This window comes from Lissotriton vulgaris, chromosome 5 (assembly GCF_964263255.1).
Source record: "Lissotriton vulgaris chromosome 5, aLisVul1.2, whole genome shotgun sequence".
NCBI classification, from domain to species: Eukaryota; Metazoa; Chordata; class Amphibia; order Caudata; family Salamandridae; genus Lissotriton; species Lissotriton vulgaris.
The window spans coordinates 1869445010-1869468616 of NC_141693.1; the positions used below are offsets into that span (position 1 = coordinate 1869445010).

General features: G+C 47.1%; 1 protein-coding gene across 2 annotated transcripts in view; it reads right to left on the minus strand.

Annotated features, from left to right (window-relative positions):
* The window catches only part of MED24 (mediator complex subunit 24), a 296784-nt gene that overhangs the window by 121056 nt on the left and 152121 nt on the right, over positions 1-23607 (minus strand). For both annotated transcript variants that reach the window (XM_086924369.1, XM_086924368.1), the window contains exon 17: positions 8236-8414. In XM_086924369.1, coding sequence (XP_086780495.1) covers positions 8236-8414 — 179 coding nt within the window. The remainder of the gene's footprint in view (positions 1-8235; positions 8415-23607) is intronic.

Here is a 23607-nt window from a genome sequence, read left to right on the forward strand (position 1 = left end):
CGACATCCCGAAGCCGCAGGCCTTGTAGAAAGGCATAACCAGACACTAAAGACCCGCCTTGCCAAAGTTTGTAAAGAGAAAGGGGTCGACTGGATAGTCGCCCTGCCAGTTGCATTATTCTACATGAGAATGGTTGCCCATTCGAGATCAGGACTATCCCCGTATGAAGTGGTCTTTGGCAGACCACCGAATATGTGGGGGACGCCCATGCCTAAGAAAATTACTGATGTCGATTGTAATATGCTGACAGATTACCTTGCCTCCTTGATGTCTGCACTCCAATCATGTCGTTCACAGGTTGCTGCCGCCTTCCCTGACAACACTGATGTAAAGCCGCACGATGTCCGACCAGGGGATACTGTCCTAATTAGGAACTTCGACAGGAAAAGTCCGCTGGAGCCCCGCTGGAAAGAGCCGAAGACCGTCCTTCTCACTACGAGGACCGCGATCAAGGTGGAAGGCAGAAAGGGGTGGATACATACGAGTCATATTAAAAAATGCAACGAACTGAAACCAGACCCAGACTCGTCCACCCCCTCCAAAGACTGTATTGAGCCTAGTGACTTTAAAGTTCCCGAACGAGAGAAAAATCCCCAAGAGGAGTACAGACTGAAACTTCGATCTAGCAAGTCAGACAGTTTAATTGTTTAAGTCCTCCCCTAGGTGAATCGGTTAAATAGTTTGACATGTATCCCCTAGATCGAGATAGAGAGAGAGAGAGAGAGACAATTCAAGAAACATGCATACTGCAAATCACTCCGCAGTCACTGTATAGTGACATTATTGATTATGTTTTTTCTAAGTCTTCTGATTATTGTGGCGAGTATATTGCTTCCTATATATCACCCTATCTTCAAGCGTGAACAATCTGCTTACAATGTTTCTGCTGAACATTCTTTTAGTACATTACCGCCTCACGAACTGTCTTACAGACTTGCGCTGCGCAACAACACATTCATTAGTATGTTACATCACTCCCATCAGACCAGCAATGCTACAAACTGTTGGATATGTGGCCGACTCCCTCCCCATCAGAAATACAAGGGAGTTCTGCCCCTCTTTCCGTACCCGTTCACTCACAATGGCTCCTGTGGTGCATGGAGTAGATTGATCAATTCCTTAGATTCTGATATTGCTGTTACCACCGAGGGGGGCTGGATTTGGGGAAACCTGAATTTAGTTCTGTTCAACGTCTGTTACCCTGACAGAAATGGAAAATCCGTTAGACTAGGAACTGATCTAGAAAACGAAGTATATGGATTAGGTAATTACACAGTTAACCTTATGATTCTTACTATTGAGTCCGAGGCTGCACCCATTCTCCCCGCTATGTCAGTCTTACCAGTCACTGGTCATCTCTGTGTTAGAAAGAAGGGTTCAGTACACTTAGGTCATAGTAAATGTACTACTGTGGTCGAATTCACTGATGAGGGTAGGTCCTCATTTCGAGCTACACGTCATTCCTACTTTGTTTGTGGTCATACCGCATACATACGTTTACCTCCAGATTGGGATGGTACCTGTTACATTGCCTTCCTTCTGCCCCCTGTTTTCCTGGCTCCTCCTGATTATCATAGAAATACGAATCTAGGAAAGAATAGATTCCGAAGAGACCTCCCGATTGTCGACTATACTGAAACGGCATGGGAGCAATACACAGACTTCAATAAAGGATTCTTTTTCTTCACAGGTCCCGTCCAAAACAGTAAACTAATACGTAGATTAACTAGAACACTTGAAGCAGTAGTACATGAAACCGCCTCCGCCCTAGGTAACTTAACAGAGGAGCAGTCTGCTATGCGGATTGTTGTCCTTCAAAATCGTCTTGTTATTGACGTCATCTTGGCAGATAGAGGTGGAGCTTGTAAGGTCATCGGGTCAAGTTGCTGTGTTTTCATTCCAGAAAACGCGCCATCTGTATACAAAGCTATTACACGTCTCCATAAGATTGCCAGTTTGATACATCAGAATCCAGGCACCTGGACTTGGTCCGGTTGGTTCTGGACAACGTTGACCGCTTGGGGATGGAAGATCCTATCCTTCCTAGGTATTGGCCTTGTCATAATATTCAGTTGCTGCCTGTGCCTACAGTGTGGGCCAGCGATTTGTGGACTGTGTGCCACATCATGCATTGAACATTCCAGTTTTCTCTCAAACCGCCAAAGGAAGAAAGACGAGCAAATGATGTTACAAGAACAGACTGATCGATTCATGAGGATCGATATATCATGAAGGGTCCGTAGGGAACAAGGAGGGAATGAGGAAATATAAATTTTTGGTCAAGTTATGTTCCCTATCGTGTACCCCACCGTCTCCATGTACCAGCTTAAAGTGCATGTAACTTCCCTCCTGTACCAGCTATGAAGACGCAAATACATTTGCGTCCAACGTTAACATGTCCTCTTTCAGACCCACCCTGAATGGGTTGAATAGTCCGTTTCTAAGCATGCCATGCCAACGTCTTTTTGTGGTGTACTTTACACGTTTTTCAGCTCTGGCGAAGTAGGCCCTGAATTCTGCCATCGAGCCTTTTTCCTGCCTTCTGACTCTGAAAGCCTCAGCCCAGGCTGCCCCTGTACCCGTGACCTCTGCCTTACTCCCTGCGCGGCTCTCCGCGTTTAGCTCAGCCTGCTGCCTGCCAAGACTGAATTCAACCTTCGAATTATCTGTTCCGCTCCTCGAAAATGCATTCCTGCCTACTAGTTTAAGTAAACATCCCCCCAGCTGCAGAGCAAAGGGCCCGGCCTCACTGTCTCCATGCAAGTAATTCATAGCCTCTGTTACCATGGCAGGCCCATGCCCCTCGCATCTCATGCAGACACTTAGGCGCTTATAAACGCACTCACAGTCAGTATAGAATAGCTTCTGCCCCAGAGACCTTTTCCGTCCAGATAGCTCAGTTCCTAAACATCAGATATCAGATATGATAGAAGCACAAGTTGATCTGACATGCCAGACTTCTGTCTTTTTCCGTTAGTGTAAATGTCAAGTCCCCTACACCCTCCAGCTTCACGTCAATCACACGTCATGCAGCTGCGCGCGCATCCAGGCCTCAGATTTCTGCTGACATTGCAAGATTCTGCTTCTTGTTGCCACCCCTTTATGACACTTACATGTGACGTTTCTAGCACACACCTCTATGTCCACGCCTAGTTCACGCCTTCTAATTACGTATCATTACCACGTGTGTGTTTTATCTTGTTTCTCTCAGCTGTTACGCCTACTGTATTGGTTTCTATAATGTAACTTAAGTATATAAGCTATGTATTGTCAATAAAATATGGCTCTATCCCTTCCTGCACCCCAGTGGTGGCAGGAACCAGATATCCGGTCATGACCATTCCTTTTTAAGGAATAAAACCCCTAAGAACTCTAACACCACGGACTCTGCGTCTTTCTTCCCGATTGAGTTATTATTGATTAAGTACTTACCTGCATAGAAATTAAGACGGTAAATCAAATATTTACCACACATCTCCCGATATGACTATATATTTACCCTGGCATGGCAGCTTCTGGCTTTCAGCAATGTACACCAGCTAGCGAGGGGTCTTACCGACCATTGTCATATCTCAGCAACGTTCGGTAATTAGTAGATGGAAGGAAGGTACATGTCTCCCTTCCCCATATCCCCATGTACCTTAAAGTTCCACATATAAGAGCGGCCCTCCAAGAGTCAGCTGCTGTTGAAGACAACAAAGGCAAAGGGTCGGTGGAATTGGCCGGGGATCTCTAGAAGGCATTTAAGGCTGTAATAAGGGGTCAAGGCATCTACCTATTTGAGGATCATAAAAAAAAGAAAAAGTTGCAAAGTTGTTGCCCCTTGAACAACACTGCCTGGTGCTCAAATGGAAAGAATACAAAGATTTTGCAGAGGAGGAGGCCAGGGCGAGATACAAGGCAACACAAAGCAGTTTTTATGAAGTGGGGGACAAAGTGAATAAAACCCTGGCATGGTTGGACAGGAGGGAAATGGTGTCATGGTCGATGTTCGAAATAGTTAATGATGTGGGATAGCGAATGAGAGGCAGGCAACGTATTGCAGACAAATTTGCAAAGTATTACACTACATTATCTGCCCCATCCTTTGAGATCTCCTTAGAGGCAGCGCAGTAGCTACTCCATGGTCTTGACATGCCTAGACTAGCAACGGAAGATAGAGATCTCCAGGAGCAGGACCTCATATATGGTGAGATTACCCAGGATATAAGAGCACTAAATGCGGGGAAGGCAATGGGCCCCAAAGGCGTCCCATCAAATTGTATAAGCATCTAAATCACCCATTACCTCAAAAACATGTTCCAGGAGAGTCGGGAGGTTGGGACATTGCCGGCCGATCAGCGATTAGTTAAAATTGTGGGTATTCATAAAGAGGGTAAACCACCGGTTCTGTGTATTCCCTTTATGCCAATTTCCCTGCTCAACACAGAAGTCAAGATTTTGGCCAAACTGCTAGCCACTAGACTGTCTCCGATTATTAACACAATGATACACCCAGATCAAAAGGGCTTTATGCCGAATAGGAACGCAGCGCTGAATCTAAGGCGCCTATATTGGGTATTAGGCCGTGCCTCCACAATCCAAGAAGAGACAGTGGTGGTCTCTCTGGATGCCCGAATGGCATTCAATAAATGGCATTCAATACCATTGAGTGGCCTTTTATGTTCGCGGTCTTGGAAAAGCAGGGATTTGGTCCGAAATTTCTGTCCTGGATTAGTCTGCTCTATAAAGATCCCTTGGTACAGGTAGTGATAAAAGGTGGGGTGTCAGCCACATTTCAGCTGTATAGAGGCACAAAACTGGGGTGCTCCATCTTCCTGCTGATATTCGCTCTAATGTTGCAACCACTGGCGATCTGGATAAGAGGAGATCCTTTAGTTAGAGGGCTCAGATAGACAGAAGGGTGGGAGAATAGGATCTCCCCTTATGCAGAGGATATACTACTTTATGTGGCGAGTTCATAACCACTCTTCATAGAACACTGCATATCTTTGAGCTCTATCATAGATACTCTGGATACACGATAAATTGGGACAAGTCTTTTATCTATATACTTAGTGGGATGGACGTGCGGCTCCCTGCCGCTGAGAGGCCAGGGTGGTAACGGATGGATTTTGATACCTGGGGATATTTAGAACTAGTGACCCGCATGTCTTTCAACCATGCAATCTGGAACCCCTGCTACAGAGAGTAAGAAGGTATGTGCAACAGTGGAAGACCTTGCCCCTTTCAATGTTAGGGAAGGCAGCATTGTTTAAGAGGATAGCGTTACAACACATCCTCTATATTTTGCAAAACGCCGAATTTCCAGTTACCACAACTTATTTCCGAGCGGTTGAACAACTCACTTTGACGCTCCTACAGAATAGGGGGCCCGCAGGAGATCATTATTGAAGTTGTGACAGAGCTGGTATGACGAGGTGTATCGCTTTCTGCTCTTCAACTATATTACTGGCCGGCCCAACTAGTGGTGGTGAACCACTGGGCCTACTTCCCTCAAGAGGATCCAGCTTATAGAATGGATCATCGGAACATGCAGCATGGGGGATACCTTAGAGCACAGCATATCTTGTCCTAGCCCGAAGGCAACCACAGTGAGAATCTGGCATACTGCAACTGTGGCACTGGGGTGGCAAGGTGGATTACCCAGGCAATGCCACTAAGGGACTCCGCACAGATGGGCCTACTGACTAAATACCAAGGTTTCAGAAATTGGGATTTAATAGGTATCTCGCAGGTCAAAGACCTGTGGGCAAATGGAGAGGTGAAATTCTTTGAAGACCTCAGCAGGGAATATCAATTGGCTCCCACAGAGTCATACTGCTTTCATCAAATTAGACATGCCCTGGGGGAAGTGATACCGAAGGGAATGGAGTTGCCAGAGGCTGCACAGTGGGAGGAAAGGTTGCTCGACGAATTTATGCATAATAAACACCCCATCTCCTTTACCTATCATAAAATTCTGAACAACTCCAAAGACCCCCTGTTGCGCCTTAGAGACAAATGGGAGATGGACCCGGGGCAATTCGAGGACGATGAGTGGCAGGAGGCGCTGGCATCCCCTAGAGAAGTGGCCATACGCTCTTGTTTTCGATTGGTGAAGTTGAAAACCATGGTCAAGGTGGGGAGGGCTGAGTCGATGGAGTGCCCGAAGAAATGCGGTCTGGAAGCAACATTTTTCCATTTGTTGCATGAGTGCTCAGTACTCCAGCCCTATTGGAAGGCGGTGGGAACATGTATGACATGGCGATTTCGCCTAAATGGTGTTTATTAAATATATGGGAGGCATCTGATCCTTCAGCTGCAGATAAACTGTGGGTCACCCTTGGTTTAGCTGTAGCCAAGGAAAACATAGCAAGATTGTTGGAGAGAAGCCTCCGCCCTGACACTGCAGGAGTAGAAATCAGACATGGATTGGTGCATGGAAGTGAAGAAAGTGGTCTATGAGGGGAGGGGGTGTCCGCATAAATGGACAAGGGTGTGGCGACGATGGAACGAGAAGAGGGGGGAGATACTGTGCACACCTGATGGGAGACTTGACCCGAGTGATGTGGAGTAACAGGAACGAGGAAGATGGCCTCGCCGAGAAGGATAGAAGGCGGAACATTAGACAATACTTGTACACTCCTTTTGTCATTGCTGTATGGAAATGCTTTGTGTTCTGATGGTGCCTGTCATTGCTGCAATGTGCTTTCTCACTGCAATAAAAAGAGTTGTAAAAAAAGGAAAAAAGAATACTAACAAGTCACATCATTGTTTTCTAGTCAGAAATGGGTTAACCAAAGCAAGACCTCTCAGAGTGCGTGTCTTGACCCAGAAACTGCCTCACAATATGAGTCTGAACAAAAACTCCCTCGGCACTGGAGCTGTGAAACTGCTTTTCTCAAAGCAACAATACTTTCTTGCGGCCCCGATTTTCCCGCAGTGCGGCACTTCCGCAAAACAGGTGGGGCCGCGTCGGCCATTGGCAGCACTGGGGAGATAGTGCTGCCGTCGGCCAATGGTCGACGGCAGCAAGGAAGGGGTTAAAATGTAAACTTGCAAATGTATTCTTTCCATTCTTGAATATTTTCTGAACTTTGGAAATTAAAGTGGCCCAACCGAACAAAAACAGCACTTTGTCTGGTAAATTGTTGCAGTTTATTTTCTTCATCTCCTGTCTAGGATTCTGGAAAACGGCCCAAAACCAGTGTAAAATTCTAGCCACTACTAAATGTTGGTTTTGCTGTTTATATATTTGTGAAATGTCCCTAATTTGCACTGTTCTGTGCTAAAACCTGTTCTACCATCCAAGCACGAGTTTGGTGCTGGATACTGTGTTTGCCATTCTAGCAAACTTTCTGAGGAGTTAGCCCACAACTCCAAAAAGGTGTATTTGGGATATAGTTTACTGTGGCTGACTGAGTGAATTTTTTTCCGTCGACTATCCAGGCCGCTCACATGCGGAGTGCATGCACAGGATCTGTGCAATAAGGTGAATGACAAAGGGTATTTCTAAACAACTCAACACTGCTTCCTCTTCAGTCACCACCAGCGTGGTGACCCAGGTTATATTACATCACGAGGTGAACGAATAGACCATGACATAGCACTGCTCAGAACAGAAAACCCAGAGAGGTTTCACTGTCTTGTAGGAATTCACAAAACTTCTCATTTTATTGAAAATGTTTCAATCTAATAAGTACCTGCTTAATAATCCTAGCAATGCATTTCTCATTTGCACTCTAACTCTACAGCACTGGCAGGAGTCGTCAGTGGTAGCTTCCGACCACTACTCAGGTTGCACTCCAAGGGTCACATGCCAAGGTGTACAGGGAGAGTGTGAGTTAGAGGGCGTGTGTCATATATACTGCAATTGAGCTCCAAAGCTGCAGATGTAAACACACATTCGATCATTGGCCACTTCACAGGATTCACCATTAGTAGTAACTTTAACACTCATTCATTTGATCTTTGCAGGCAGAGGGTGTCTGTAGGAATAGCAGATTTTCCACTCCGCGAACAGTTTACAATTCACACCATTTATGACATGGCTACCCGGGTGGCTGAGACATCAATCACATTCCACACACATCAGACCTTCAGTGGTTGGTACCCTGTGCAGAACTGGAACAGTTACTGAAGCTGAAGATCCCGATCATGGACTAGGGCGAGTGAGCCACTGTCATGGTGCAGAGGTTGGAGAAACCCAAGGATGGGAGACAGATTAAGTTAATTGTAGAAGATGATACATACACCAGCTTCATCTCCGAGGAGTTGTTGAGGAGAGCAACAAGAGACTCCACCTTAGTGGAGTCAGGCCTAAAGCAGGGGTGATCGGGATTCAGGATTTTGCCTTCCTCTGGCATGCATGTCTGCATCCACGTCTCGAAGAATGGTACTTCACCACCGACTGTCGACTCCGACACAATCACCTGGATTAGGAAAGCAAAGTAAAGATATTTACTTCAGCACAGACTCAAACAAACTCAACACTTTTTTTTGTTTTAAAAGATCAACACTTTAACATTATCATCAACACAACTCATATAGGATCAACTTCACAGACAGAGTAAAATGGAGATGCAAACACTGTTCTATCAACCCACTCACCCCCAAAAATGCATCCTAAATACCTAGAGGGAATAATCTTCACTTGAGAAGACATGTACAACAAACTTAGCACAGGAGAAGGCTGCACATAAACTGCTATTGTACTATAACGTTGCCTCCACAAATACCCCTCCAAGGGGATCACCAACACACAAGGCACACAAAGAGCACTAGAATGGCCTCCACTAACCAAGTCATCATCCCCATCATCCTCCTCCAACACAAGACATAGAGCACCACTGGCATGAGGAAAGAAACGAGCCATAAATACATCCTTACTAGATGCCATTTCACCTTTTCTTAACCACTGAACCTAGACTCAGAAGCAATTACACAAACTATAGACTCTCAGAAATAACTGCACAAGAGGCGCACATTCTGTGTGAGTGTGGGTGTTTATATAGTGTGAACCTCACTCGGAAGCAAGGAGCAATGCACATTACATGAAGGGCTGGGAGATGACCTACACATTCGTGTACATCAAGTGGAGATTACACACATCCATTTCACATTTTCAGGAGCATGGAGATCAAGTGATTTGCCCAGAATCTCAGGTTGTTGAGCAAAAGCCAGGATTCAAACCTGGGACCCCAGGTTCCAAGGTAAGCAGCTCTAGCCACATCTTCAATCCAAAAAGTGTTGTACCTGCACTGATGATGTACTCTAACCTGGCTTTCACTCCTTCTGACCAAACTGAAAGGATCACCTCCTTATGGAAGGAGCAGTGGAACAATCTGCATATGTAAGTCACTATCCTCTAACCTGAAATACAGCAACCCACTGTGTTCAACCCTCTATATCACTCACAGAGAGATTCATGTAGATACCTGTGCATTCAATTCGAATAGCTCTACAAGGAATGATTTCTGGTTAAGTTTTAGATATCAGCTACATCTCTAATGTACAAATTCTAATATTTATAAAGTACCAGTTCTCAAATGTCCACTCAATATGGGAGGAAGAAGATTGAAATTGTGATAACTCGGTTGTGGAACCCTCCAGTTGGACATTCAGTTGATATCAATGGGTGCAACCCAGCAATGTCCACTTCTTGATATCAATCTCAAATGATCCACTTCAGGGATTCTCTGGCACCCATCCCACAATTCCTCCCCCACATCATCATTCCCTTTGGTTGAGCCTCCTTGCCATTAAGGCCTCCTCTCTCCATTTAAGGCAATTCATCCAACAATTACAGCCAGACTCCTACCTGAATCCTCCACATGCACAGTTAACATAGGTGGGCGTGTTTCCTTTATTTTTGTATGCCTTTTTCTCATTTACGGTTACCAACAGTCTTTGTTTTGTGCTCCCTTGCAGATCCTTACTTTTCCTCTATTTTCATGCCTCCTATTAATAGTTCCAAAACACAGAAGAGGCCTTCCTGTTCAGGGAATCTGTGTTAGTTGTGCCCCTGAGAGCTGCTGGTTTTCACACTAGAATCCCGTTGGAAAATAAATATTTGAAATATCTAAATAGAGCAATATCTGATTTTACTGTCTGGCTTGGCAGGGTATGGCTTTCTATTATTGCTGCATTTCTTATGCTGTATTACATTTGATCCTCTGAAGGTCAAAGTTTGCAGCAGGCTTTTGTAAGAACTAATTCTGCAAATGTTTTATTTGCAGGAGAAGAAGTCACACTAGCAACAGCAAGAACTGACCCGAACAAGCAGCTAGGTAGAACTTCTCCACTTCTGGCACTGCATTATCAAGACCGGCTGAGGCTGTGATTCCGTTCTGAGTCAGCCTCGGTCACCAGCACCGGGCACACAGCGTACCCTATGGTAACTATGCAGAAACAACTACTGGTAAGAAACTCACAGTACACTTCAGCTTCTGAAGGTGCTGTCTCTCAGTCCTGATACTTTTTCACAAACGCAAGTTGTCTTCACAGAGGGCTTCTGCCAATCAACACCAATTAATGTTACTGAATCTGTGAAATTGTTATTGCTTTTTGCCAGTCTTCAAAACAAACATTTTCGTGGTTCTAGCTAATAAATGTCAACTATTTTTATACATATAGCGGCTTATTGTTTAATTTTTAAATGTACTGCAATTGTATGTGTTTATTCCTGACTTTGCCAGCACCTCAGATATAGTTCAGAATAGAAAGAGGTCTGTATTATATAAAGGTGAACCACTGATGTTTTAAGGAAGCATATTACATGCCTGTGTCTAAGCAAAACTAGAGGCATAGTGGGAGCGGAGTTAATGGGTGCTACGAGTTACCCACTCTCCTATCTCTGCACTGTCAGACCAGTCCCCTACGGGAGACAGCCTTTACAAAACACACTTTACCACACAAGGCCTTTACCACACAGGTATCTATCTGTACCTTTACCACAGAGAAAAGTTTTTTTTTTCATAGTTCTTTTCACTGAGCATTTTTAGACAACAAAGACTTACAGTATGGTACATTACATCTGTCTCATTAGCCATGTTGAAGCCATTGTGAAATTACAGTTGCCTTTCGGTAAGGGAAGTAATTATACATATATCGGCACGCTTTAGTGCTCAACTTTCTGGCATAAAAAGAATAAATGACTGAGAACACCAAAACAACCCCCCTACCATCTCCCACCCTAAGCCAACTACCTCCCGTCAACAGTGACTAGGGGTATAAAAAAGAAATAAAAAGGTGGGAAATAGGAAAGTAAAAGAAAGGAAGAAAGGAAAAGGGAGAAGAAGAAGGGTAGGGGATAGGGAAAGGCCTCCCTGGTGGACGCTCCAGCCTGTGATGTGTGTGGTTGGAGGGGACATGCATGAGAGAAACATGCCTATCATCGGAGGGACTGCAATGTGCGCCCACCCAGCATTAAAAATGGAAGAGTTGGAGTGCTCTAACTGTGGGGGGACATGTTGGCAACGGTAAGACTCTGGATAGATATGAAGCCAACGGGCCCCCGCTGACCTAGATGTTTTTAACATTATCTCGAAAAATGTCTGCGATGCGTTCCATTATGACCGCTTTCCATAGTCTTGCCTGCCACTGAGTCAAGGCTGTGGCGTTTATTTCTACCAGGCTGCTGCTATTACTAGTTTGGCGGCTCCTAGGCACATGCACATCCCTGCTTGACCCCCTTTTGTCTCATTTTCTGAGGCCTTGTCTCTTACTCCTAATAGTGCAAACTGCAGCATTGTAGGGACTGGGTAGCTCAGAATTTCTTTGATTTAGGCTAGGATTTCGGACCAGAAGGGTCTGAATAGGGCGCCTTTACAAGTTGGCACAGAGTTACCTTAGCATGACGGTTGATCCCCCTCAAAAACCATGCTTATTTTGGTATTGCGGCCCGTGCATGTTCAAGACGTTATTGAGCACAAGGCTTCACGTATCCCATCCCAAGATGGCGCCTATTTTGCCACTCTGATAGGTAAACATAGTCAATTCCACACACGGGGCTTCTGCGCATGTCTGCTTAATGGATCGCCTAGCAACGGATAATCTCTACACGCCTCCCAGCAAAAATCACGATGCTTAAGGGCGTTTAGAATTCAGTTGCAGCACCAGCTGCTCCAGTCATGCGTACTTAGGTACAGAGGTAACTCCTAAGCGCTAACGAGGTAAGGGGCTGATCGGGCGTGAGGCCACCTCCATTCCGGAGTGGTTACGCTGTAGACTTGCGGACCGGTCCATTGCCCACGGATGTTCTGCCATGGGGGGATTATGGGGTAGGGGCCCTCTGCTGGGCTGTTAGTGCAGGCTTGAGGCCGCTGTGGGGCCCGGGTGCCTGGCCGCCGCGGCAGCCGCCCCTGTGAACCGCTAAGGACTGGCGGCCCTCCACTTACACCCACCCCGCTGTGGACCATTGTGGATGTGGTGAGTTGGTCTGCTTGGGCGTGTCGGCTTTAATAGACACTGCGGATTCCCACTGGGGGGGCACTGTGGATGCTGTGTTAACCCGGGATGATCCGGCTGGACTCTCGGCTGGGCTGCAGTGCACCATGGGTGGTACGCTGCCGCTGATATCCCCGTTTGGCTTATACTATTCCAGCAGGACTGCTTGTCTGTTTGTTTGCATTGTTCCATGACGGCAATGAATCCCATCCCTCTAGAGTTAAGCCTATTATACTATCTGTAGAATCCTCTAACCGTACCCCATCCCTACAGATCATCAGTCGATAGCGCAGGTCCCACCAAGAGCAGTCTGTGGGGACCGTCAACAGCGACTTAGGGTAAGTCTAATGAATTCAATTTGCTTTTTAGTCTCCTTGATCTCTTAGCAGTTCACGAGAGTCTTTTCCCCCTCGTTTTGGCACACAATAGTACCGATTGTTCTACTGATTTTACTCTTTTAATCATATTGACTGGGAAGGGTAGTGGCGGCAATTCCGCATGGTATGCTACTCCCGACTGTCCGGGTACACAGTCTGTAAATAAAATTCACCTCTTTCCTTTGTCATAGTTATTTACAAACTAGGTGAAAACATAACCAATGTCCTTGTGTTTAGGATTAGTTGATAACCCTTGACTAATTAGTCACCACCAACTGTCTTTCTCCTATCTCCCCATAGGGCGGACTACGATACAGGAACTCCTCCTGTTCCAGCTGCTGACCCCTCAGGTTGTATTCCCCTAACTTCGCAGCCCATCTGGGCTCCTTTTCATGTTCATGAGCACTTTTTGGTCCCGATGAATTGCCGTGATGGCATGAAACATGTCGACCTGATCACTTTTGAGGGTGAACGGGCCTCCCACACATTATTTGGTTGAATCCCCATACCCCTCTTAGTTTTAACAAAGTAGGTAGCTACAGGAATAAAATGCCCAGAGTAGACTATACTAACTTTTTTTAAATCACCACACTCCACGCTCACTACTGTATCACTAGGGCCCCTCACAATCACTCAACCATCGGCCAAGGAATAAAAGATCTCCAACAAAGTGTAGCACTATGTGCTACCCGTCAGGCATTGCAGCGCCGGCTTGACGCAGGAGCAGGAAGCCGATGATGACACGAAACAATCGGTTGGTGATATGACAGTAGCCGTAAAACCAGCCTGTTGTATGAGGTTTCCCTAATTACGAAAAGGGACGTTTGCCCCTGATTTCCTTATACAACCACCCCTGGAGAGAGGAAGGCATAAATTATGCAAAAAAGGAGAGAACTCTGGGTAGTTCTCAGGTTTAGGTGGAAAGCAGCTCCTGTTAGAGCACTCTCAACACCAGCGACACATATATATATATATATCTATCACTCCCGGGGCAAGATCAGCACATTTATTGACGTGACGTGACCTCACAGCAACAGACGCGTTTCGGCGAAGGTGCCTTTGTCAATGTTACCGGCACAAATGAAACGCCATGTTTTTAACCACACTACAAACAATAAACATAAGGGAAGGACTAACACTCACTTGCTAATGTGAGCGCCATTTTGTAACGGATCATATCACGTATTTACATCTTCCAACGCTTTAAAACACAATAATCCATTTACCAATTGTGCTTAAATCCATCAATGTACTGATGAAGTGTCAATTCATTAAATCAATGATTCATTGTAGACAAATCAAACAGTGCACATGACAAATGACCACTGCAGCGATCATTCTGCGTAGATGTGAGTTCAATAAAGCAGTGGATCGGCTATTTACATCATAAATCAGAAATTCTAATTCAAAATGTCATCAAAAACAATCTTTTCGCCCATTTAGTGTGTAAACCAATCATTTTGAGCACATTGTAAGTTCATTTAAATACATTACATTCAAATTGCTTTTCATATTGCAGCTCTCTATCGTCAGGATGCCATTGCATTGCCCTTATAAATAAATAAACACATCATACAAAGTGGCTAATTATACCAATGTACGTTATAAATGAAGATACAGATACCATTCAGCAATAGATCTACAGAACTGACATATTTTCCTAATCAATTTTGACCTATATGTACCGATAAATCTTCTCCACAGTTAAGACCTCGTGGGTGTTTGGTAAGCAGATCTATTATGTAGCGCGATTCGAGTCTGCGCAGCTTTTTCAGTCTGTCACCTCCCCGCACACTGAGTGGTACATGATCCAGACCATAAAATTGTAGCGGATTACGATTACTCCCATGTTTGTCGACGAAATGACGAGCAACTGGGTATGCCTGTTCAATCTTATCAATTGCCTGCATATGCTCTAAGACCCTGATCTTTAGGGGATGAACAGTGCTCCCTATATATCGGAGCCCGCATGGGCAAACAAGGCAATACACTACAAAAGGAGTAATACAAGTGATAAACTTCTTGATTTTTTGGGTTATCTCTATGTCTGGGATCTTGTACGTAAAAATCTTCCTGCTATTAACGCAGGCCTTGCATTTGATGCAAGGATAAAAACCCATCATTTGTTTTAGTGTGCTCACCCTTTCTGATGGTTTCTCAAAGTGACTCCACTAAAATGTCCCTAAGGGATCGCGCTTTTTTGAAAGTCACCAATGGTTGTGGAGGGATATCTTCACTAATAATAGTGTCAGTTAGGAGGATAGGCAAATTTTTCTTAAGCATTTTCTTGAGGTGGTTGGCCTCAGCTGAATAGGGAGTTACCATCCGGAACTTCCCCATGCCAGTTTTGATCTTATCCTTATTAGCTAACAGCTGAGTTCTCTATATGCCTCTCACTTTCTGTAACATGGCTTCAAGAGCTACAGAATCATAGCCCCTTACTATGAATCTAGCTATGCTCTCTGCTGCAGCCATTTCAAACTCGCCTTCCTTGGAGCAATTCCTCTTTAACCTAAGCAATTCCCCGTAGGGAATGCTTTGGACAAGTTTAGGCGGATGACTACTGCTGGTGAAAATTATTGAGTTTTCCGCAGTAGACATACGGTATAGAGCGGTCTGTATAGTTCCTTCCTCAACGTAGACCCTCAGGTCTAGGTAGTCCACTGCCACAGGACTCACTGTACCCGAAAATCTAAGATTTAGCTCATTTCTGTTGAGGAGGTCAATATACCGATGTGCCGAATCCAAAGTTCCCTGCCAAACAATGAACAGGTCATCGATATATCGATACCACTCTATGACCTGGCCTGTAACAGCCTCACACCGGTAGGCTCTGGGCACCCGCTCCTCCCATCAGCCAACGAACAAGTTCGCATAGCTGGGGGCAAAGCAGGTGCCCATCGCCGTACCAGTGAGCTGTTTGTAGTGTTGGTCCTGAAATAGAAAGAGGTTATGGGTCAGGAAAAACTCAATAATGCAAATGCTACTTACCAGTATGCATCTGTTCTTGGCATGTAGGGCTGCTGACATTCATATCTGTGCATAGATCGCCGCCTAGTGTTGGGTCCGGATGATTGCACATTGTTGTCCTGGAAGAGTCTTCGAAGTATCACGAGATAGGTGGCTCCTCCCCTGGACTACAGTGCGCATGGGCATCGCCTCCATCCCCAGATTGTTTTTAGCCATTGGCAGAGATGGAGTGAAGAATGTGAGTGATGACCATGCTATGAGCATATACATATATACTTATGAATGAAATACTGCAGCTGCTACAGGCGCCGGGGAGGAGGGTGGGCGATATGAATGTCAGCAGCCCTACATGCCAAGAACAGATGCATACTGGTAAGTAGCATTTGCAGTTCGAGGCATGTGGGCTGCTGAATTCATATCTGTGCATAGAATACATAGCAGTCCCTCTATTAGCGGCGGCCGCCCGTGCCAGCTGCAGCAGTCTGAAAAAGTGTTTTTAGAACAGCCTGACCAACAGCTGCCTGCTGTTTGGAATGCACGTCTACACAGTAGTGTTTAGTGAAAGTATGTGTGGTAGACCATGTGGCTGCTCTACAGATATCTTCTAAGGGAATGTTACCTAGGAAAGCCATAGAGGCCCCCAACTTCCTGGTGGAGTGGGCCCTCGGTGGGATAGTGAGAGTGCGCTTAGCTTTAGCGTAACAGATCTGAATGCATTTCACTATCCGCCTAGCGATCCCAGCTTTGGAGATAGCGTTTCCCTTGTGGTGTGTGGCAAAAGCAACAAAAAGCTGCTTGGTTTTGCGAAAATCTTTTGTCCTATCTACATAGTACATCAAGGCCCTCTTAACATCAAGGGTGTGGAGCATCCGCTCCGCCAGCGTCTCTGGGTTTTGGAAAAACACCGGCAATTCAATTGTCTGGTTTATGTGGAATTGTGATACCACCTTGGGTAGGAATTTAGGGTTAGTGCGGAGCACCACCCTGTTAGCATGTACCTGGAAGAAAGGTTCTTGGATGGTGAGCGCCTGCAGCTCGCTAACCCTCCGTAGCGATGTAATTGCTACTAAGAACGCCACCTTCCAAGTCAGAAACTGAAGCTCACAAGAGTGCAGTGGCTCAAAGGGAGGACCCATCAGCCTTGTAAGAACCACATTGAGGTTCCATTCTGGAGCTGGTGGGGTCCTTGGTGGAATGACTCTTTTGAGTCCTTCCAGAAAGGCCTTGATAGCAGGGACCTTAAAGAGTGACAGGTGTTGCCTATTCTGGAGGTATGCTGCCATAGCAGACAGGTGAATGCGGATGGAAGAGTACGCCAGATTGCATTGATACAAGTGGAACAGGTAACAAATGATGTTTTGAATGGAAGCATCTAGCGGGTCAATATCGTGGTTAACACAGTAGATGACAAACCTCTTCCATTTAGCCGCATAACAAGCTCTCGTAGTGGGCTTCCTTGCCTCCCGAATGATGTCCATGCAATCGGGAGGAAGATTGAGGTAGCCAAACTCTAGGACTTCAGGAGCCAGATCGCTAGGTTGAGCTGTTGCGGATCTGGGTGCTGAATGTCGCCATGGCTCTGCGTCAGAAGGCTGGGAGTGAGATGAAGCCTCTGATGCGGTACCACGGACAGTTCTAGAAACGTGGTGTACCATGGTTGGCGAGCCCACGTCGGAGCAACCAGGATGAGAGTCATCGAGTGCTGCCTGAGCTTGCGTGCCACCAGCGGTATCAGAGGTGCTGGGGGAAAAGCGTACGCAAATCTGCCTGACCAGTTCATCCACATCGCATTGCCCTGTGATTGCGGGTGTGGGAATCTGGCGGCGAAGCTTTGGCATTTTGCGTTCTCCTTTGTGGCGAACAGGTCTATCTCTGGATGACCCCACCATTGGAAGTACGGTTGGAGTACTGATGGATGTATCTCCCACTCGTGCATTTGATGGCTGTGCCTGCTGAGCAGATCCGCCATTTGATTGTCCTTGCCCGGGAGATGCTCTGCCATGAGGAAGATGTTCCTCTGAATGGCCCACTTCCACATGCTCTGAGCCAGATGAGACAGCTGCGGAGAGTGTGTGCCTCCTTGCTTCTGAATATAGTACATGGCCGTCATGTTGTCCGTCCGGATCAACACGACTTTGTTGCCCAGATGTACTTTGAACGCCTTCAAGGCCATGAAGATTGCCATCAGTTCCAACACATTGATGTGCATCTTCCTTTGCTGTAGTGTCCAGAGTCCCTGCACCGTGTACTGGAGTACATGCGCTCCCCATCCCTGGAGAGAGGCGTCCGTCGTCAGGATAATCTGTGGCACAGGCTCTTGGAATGGTCGGCCCTTGCAAAGGTTTTGTGGGTTCCACCAATGCAGAGAGTTGTATGCCCGACCGCTCACCAACACTAGGTCTGTCAGTTGCCCATGAGCTTGAGTCCACTGACGTGCAAGGCACTCCTGAAGCGGACGCATATGTAGTCTCGCGTGCGGGACAATGGAGATGCAGGAGGCCATCATGCCTATCAACTGCATGAACACCTTCGCTGGAAGCGAGTGTTGAGGTCTGAACCGCAGGATCAGCGCCTGGATACTGGCGATTCTCACTGAATTTGGCTGCGCAGTGGCTGCCAGAGTGTTTATTGTCGCGCCCAGATACTGTCGCACGTGGGCGGGCTGGAGATGGGACTTTGGATAGTTCAGAGAGAATCCCAGATCGTGCAGGAGATGAATGGTGCGTGACACATGGTCGACGCACTGTCGTTCGTCTTTGCCTGAATGAGCCAGTCGTTCAGGTAGGGAAAGACGTGGACGTTCTGGCGACGGAGATGCGCCGCCACAGTCGCTAGGCACTTTGTAAATACCCTTGGCGCCGTGGTGACCCCGAACGGCAGAACCCTGAACTGGTAATGCTGGTCTAAAATCGTGAATCTGAGATACTTCCTGTGGGAAGGATGCAGGGGGATATGAAAATAGGCATCTTTCAGATCCAGCGTAGCCAGGAAGTCCCCCTGCGGAAGCAGGGGAAGCACCTGCTGCAACGTGAGCATATGGAAGTGCTCCGAGAGGATGTACCAGTTTAGGGGCCTGAGGTCCAGGATTGGCCTGAGGGATCCGCCCTTTTTGGGAATCAGAAAATACAGGGAGTAAACCCCTGTTCCCCGCTCTTGCAATGGAACGAGCTCTATCGCCCCTTTTTGCAGCATGACTAGAACTTCTTGCTGCAACAAGGTCAAGTGCTCGCCTGACATAGGACGGCTCCTTGGGGGTATGTCCGGTGGAACAGAAGTAAGCTCTAGACAGTACCCGTACTGGATAAGAGACCTCACCCACCTGTCCGTGGTGATGGACTTCCATGCCGGCAGGAACTGCTGGAGTCTCCCCCCGACCGGTGTTGTATGGTCGGGGGGCAGTGACAAGACGTCACTGTTTGTTGGTGGTGGTGGACCTGGAGCTATTGTTTCCACGTCCCCTGCCCTTGACGTTATTGCCTCTGTAACCACCTCTACCCTTGTTGTTGTACGAGGTTTGGGTGTTACTCTTGTAATACTGTGTGGACTGCGATGCCTGACCCCTTGAGGTGCCTCTGGAAGTGGAGCGGCGAAAGGAACCACTCCGAAACTGCTGACTTTGTAAGGCCCCCATAGACTTGGCAGTTTCCGTATCTTTTTTCATTTTTTCGAGGGTCGCATCTACCTCAGGGCCAAACAGGTGGTCAGGGTTAACTGTTTGATTCAGTATTGTAGTTTGGATGTCGGGTTTGAACCCTGAAATTCTAAGCCAGGCATGGTGTCTAAGCAACACACTGGTATTGATAGCCCTGGAGGCTGTTTCTGCCACATCCAGTGCACATTTGATGGATGCATTCGTAATGAGTTTTCCTTCCTGAATCAGCATCTCTCCTGCCTCTTTGTATTGGTCAGGCAAGTGTTGCAGTATTGACTCTAAGGTGTCATAATGGGCCCTATCATAGCGTGCAAGTAGGGCTTGTGTGTTAGATATTCTCCAGATATTAGCTGCCTGTGCAGCAATCCGTTTGCCTGAGGCCTCAAAGATCTTGGACTCTTTGTCTGGGGGAGGAGCGTCACCAGTAGTTTGAGAGTTCGCCCTCTTCCGAGCGTTGGAAACAACCAAGGAGTCCAATGGCAAGTGTCCCTTGATATATTTAGGATCCGTGGGCGCTGCCTTATATTTCCTGTCGATGCGAGGGTTGACCACACGCGCCCGGGTGGGCTCCTTGAAGACCTCCGTTGCATGTTTAAGCACCCCTTTAAGCATCGGCAGCGTTTTGACTGACTTTTCAGCTACAGAGAAAGTGTCAAACAAGAAGTCCACATCCACGGGGTCCGAGTGCAGCTCGACGTCGTGGTTAGCCGCAGCTCTCTCGATCAGAGCGTTAAAGGCCGCTGAGTCCTCCGTCGGGGACGTTTTTGCCGCAAAAAGTTGCGCGTCCTGGCCCGACTGCGGGTCCTCTGGGTCGCCTCCGGCGGACCAAGGTTCGTGCTCCTCCTCCGGATCCGAGTACGCCGGATAGTTGTACTCGGCGTCTTCCTCGTACGCATCGCCTGCGGCGGAATGCGTTGGCGAGTGTCCTAGGGCTTGTGGAGACACAGGTTCCACCAGCGCCGAATATTCCGCAGAGTCCCTTTTGTTTTTGAGAGGGATCTTAAAATGTTCCAACGCCGGCTCCGTCGTGATTTTCCTCTTGAGGAGAGACAGTTTCCCGGTGTTGGCGTCGATGATTACCTCACGACGTTCCTCTTCAGCAAGCGGTTGGAGCCGAAGCTTCGACACCACCAAGGCAGCTTTCGGTGCCAATACCTCCTTCGAGGGTCCGCTCTGTTTCGGCGCGAAGGCCTTCGGCGCCGACTTGGGAGGAAGGGTGAAACGGATAGGCGTTTGCTCCTTCGCAGGCTTAGGCGTGAGCTTAGGCGTCACAGTGTCCTGAGCGGGAACCACACTGTCCTTTCGTATCCGCTGCAGGGATTCCGCCACCTTCTTCGTCAAGGCCGGAGAGGGCTTGACCGGCTCGAGCGACTTCTCAGCGTCGAGAGCCTGATCACCAGCAGGCACCGTCTTCGGGGCCGACGCCCCATGCCTATGTGCGTCGTCGCCCTGACGCTTCTTCGGAGCCGTCTTCGGGTCCACGACCCCTTTCAGAGCCGACGCAGCCGCGTCGGACGATTTCGCCTTCGGCGCCGACCCCGAGAGCTTCGGGTCGGCCATCTTGGCGTGGCTCTTCGAGTCGGCCATTTTGATTTTCTTGGAAGTTGACGCCTCCAGAACCTTCTGCACCAGCGCAACTTTCACTTTCGGTTTCGCATCCGAGGGTGCGTGACCAGTTGGCTTCACTTTCGTTTGCTTCAACGTAAGTGGTTTCTCATAAATGTCCGTGACCGGGCCCGGAGGCGGGGACGTAGGACTCAATTAGATCTTGGGTAAGGCCCGAAGGCGATCCCTCGACCTGGGCCGTATGAAGGGGAATAACCCCTGAGTCTGGTTGGGGATGCTCCTCCTCCGAGCTATCCTCCATAGTGGCAAAAGCCCGATCGTCGTCCCCTACCTCGTCGGTGACTTCGTCAAAGTTCTCCTCACCCGCGTCGCAGGTCTCCCCCTCGGACGCGGGACTAGAGTCCGAACCTTGCCCGTCGTCTTCTCCCTCGACAGATTCCTGGAATATGTCGTCTGGTGGGGGCGCCGCAGCCGATAACTTAGCCTGGAGCCTATTGGCCCGACGAATCTTCAAAGTCTTCTTGCACCGGAATTTCGAACACGCCATGCAGCTGTCTTCGTGGTGATCGGGTGACAAGCATGTATTGCACACAGGGTGCACGTCGAGGTGTGAATATTTGGAGTTACACACCGGGCACTTCTTAAACGGAGTTCGCTCCATAGCAAAAGTGTAGTGTAGGCCCGTCCGCGCCGAAAGCACGTGGAAGGGCAGCAAGAGATCGGAGCTGAGAGTCAGAAAAGAAACCCGTACGCAACTATACCGACGCCCAGCCTAAAGACCTTTTGGTCTCGAGTAGAAGTTGAACAACTATCGGTTCCGACAGAGGGAACCGAAACACATCCGAACCCAATGGCGGAAAAAAACAATCTGGGGATGGAGGCGATGCCCATGCGCACTGTAGTCCAGGGGAGGAGCCACCTATCTCGTGATACTTCGAAGACTCTTCCAGGACAACAATGTGCAATCATCCGGACCCAACACTAGGCGGCGATCTATGCACAGATATGAATTCAGCAGCCCACATGCCTCGAACATTCCGTTAGCATTACATTGTGTTCACAGTACCGCAATTGGCGTTTCTCCAAATAAGATCTCACTGCTTTAACTCCATCCTCATGTTTTATGCAGGTATAGAGGCTAGTGATATCAAGGACCATAAGTTCATAACTAGAATCCCACTTTATGCTCATGATTCGATTCAGAAAGTCCTTAGTGTCTCTAATATAGGAGTCCAATTGCACAACCCACGGAAACAGAAAGTAATCAACAAACATTGATAAGTGTTCTGTCAGTCCATTAAGAGACGAAACAATAGGCCTGCCCGGGGGATGTACATTGTCCTTGTGCAGTTTAGAAATGTGGTAGAAAGTTGGAATAACAGGGTTGGAACTGCGTAAGAACAGATGTTCAGCAGGTCCCAGAATCTTCCTGTTGAACCATTTGCCAATTAGATCGTCATAGGCCTTAATGCTGTTCTGGTACACTTTAGCTGCGACTTTCTGATAACAATTCGTATTCAGTTGTTGTAATGCCTCCTTGCAATATGCCACCCTTGTTTGCAGTACCACATTCCCCCCCTTATCTGAGGGTTTTAAGATAATTTTTCGATCCTGCACAAGTCCCTGCAACACCCGTTTTTCCACATTTGACAAATTATTTGGGCGTGTTCTTTGTTTCGACTTGACTCTGAATTTTAGAAGGTCATTAGTCATAGCTTGAGAGAAAACATCTATGGCGTCCCATGGCATTTAAAGGTTAAACAAGGATTTTGGTTTAAATGGGCTTTCTTCCCGATCTTGTTCAATGCCCACATTGGCTGCTCTTTCCACCATATCACTGTTAGGTTTCTGTGTGCTGTTATCAATCCCTAGCCTTAGACCCTCAAGAAGCTCTATCGTTGGCAGGTCTCTTCCAGTTAAAGCGTCAGTTGCAGTCAACCTCAAAGTTGTTCCCTTATATTCTTTCAAATTAGATCTAGTTTTGAAATATTTGTGAAGTTTTAGTTTTCGCACAAAGTTGAATAAATCTATGCGTGCTTGCGTGTACTCTGATTACTTGGACAAAACGTCAGTCCTAAAGTGAGTACTTTAAGTTCACATCTGTAAGGGTTCTGTCTGTGAGGTTGACCACTGTTAATTTTTTTTTTCTTTAAAGACCTTTATTGTACACTTCCAAAATAACACAGCATCTGGCCTACAACCCCACGGGCCGGCCGCGTTGTTTCGTAATAGGTCCGGCATCGTTTGTATCAACACAGCCGTTCAACCGACAACCTTGGGGTCCGGCGGCATTTCAGACTAAGGTGTACATAGTTCAAATCGTTTCTGCATTGGATCATTCTAAGGTCTATGAGTTTTTACATTTTGTTGTGTTAACTGTAATTACTTTAAACCTGTAAACCAACCTACACGTTAACATATTACACGACCAAAAGTCCACAAGGTGTAGAAGGACATCTTGTTCCATTACCACAAATTACAATTATTGCTTTCTAGTGTGCAGTCACCCCTTTCATTTTATTACAGGCCACAGAGTAGTATCAGCAGTCTCAATCCCCATCTAGCTCCTCGTCTGAGCCATCACTATCATCGTCTGGCAACGGATCACACAGG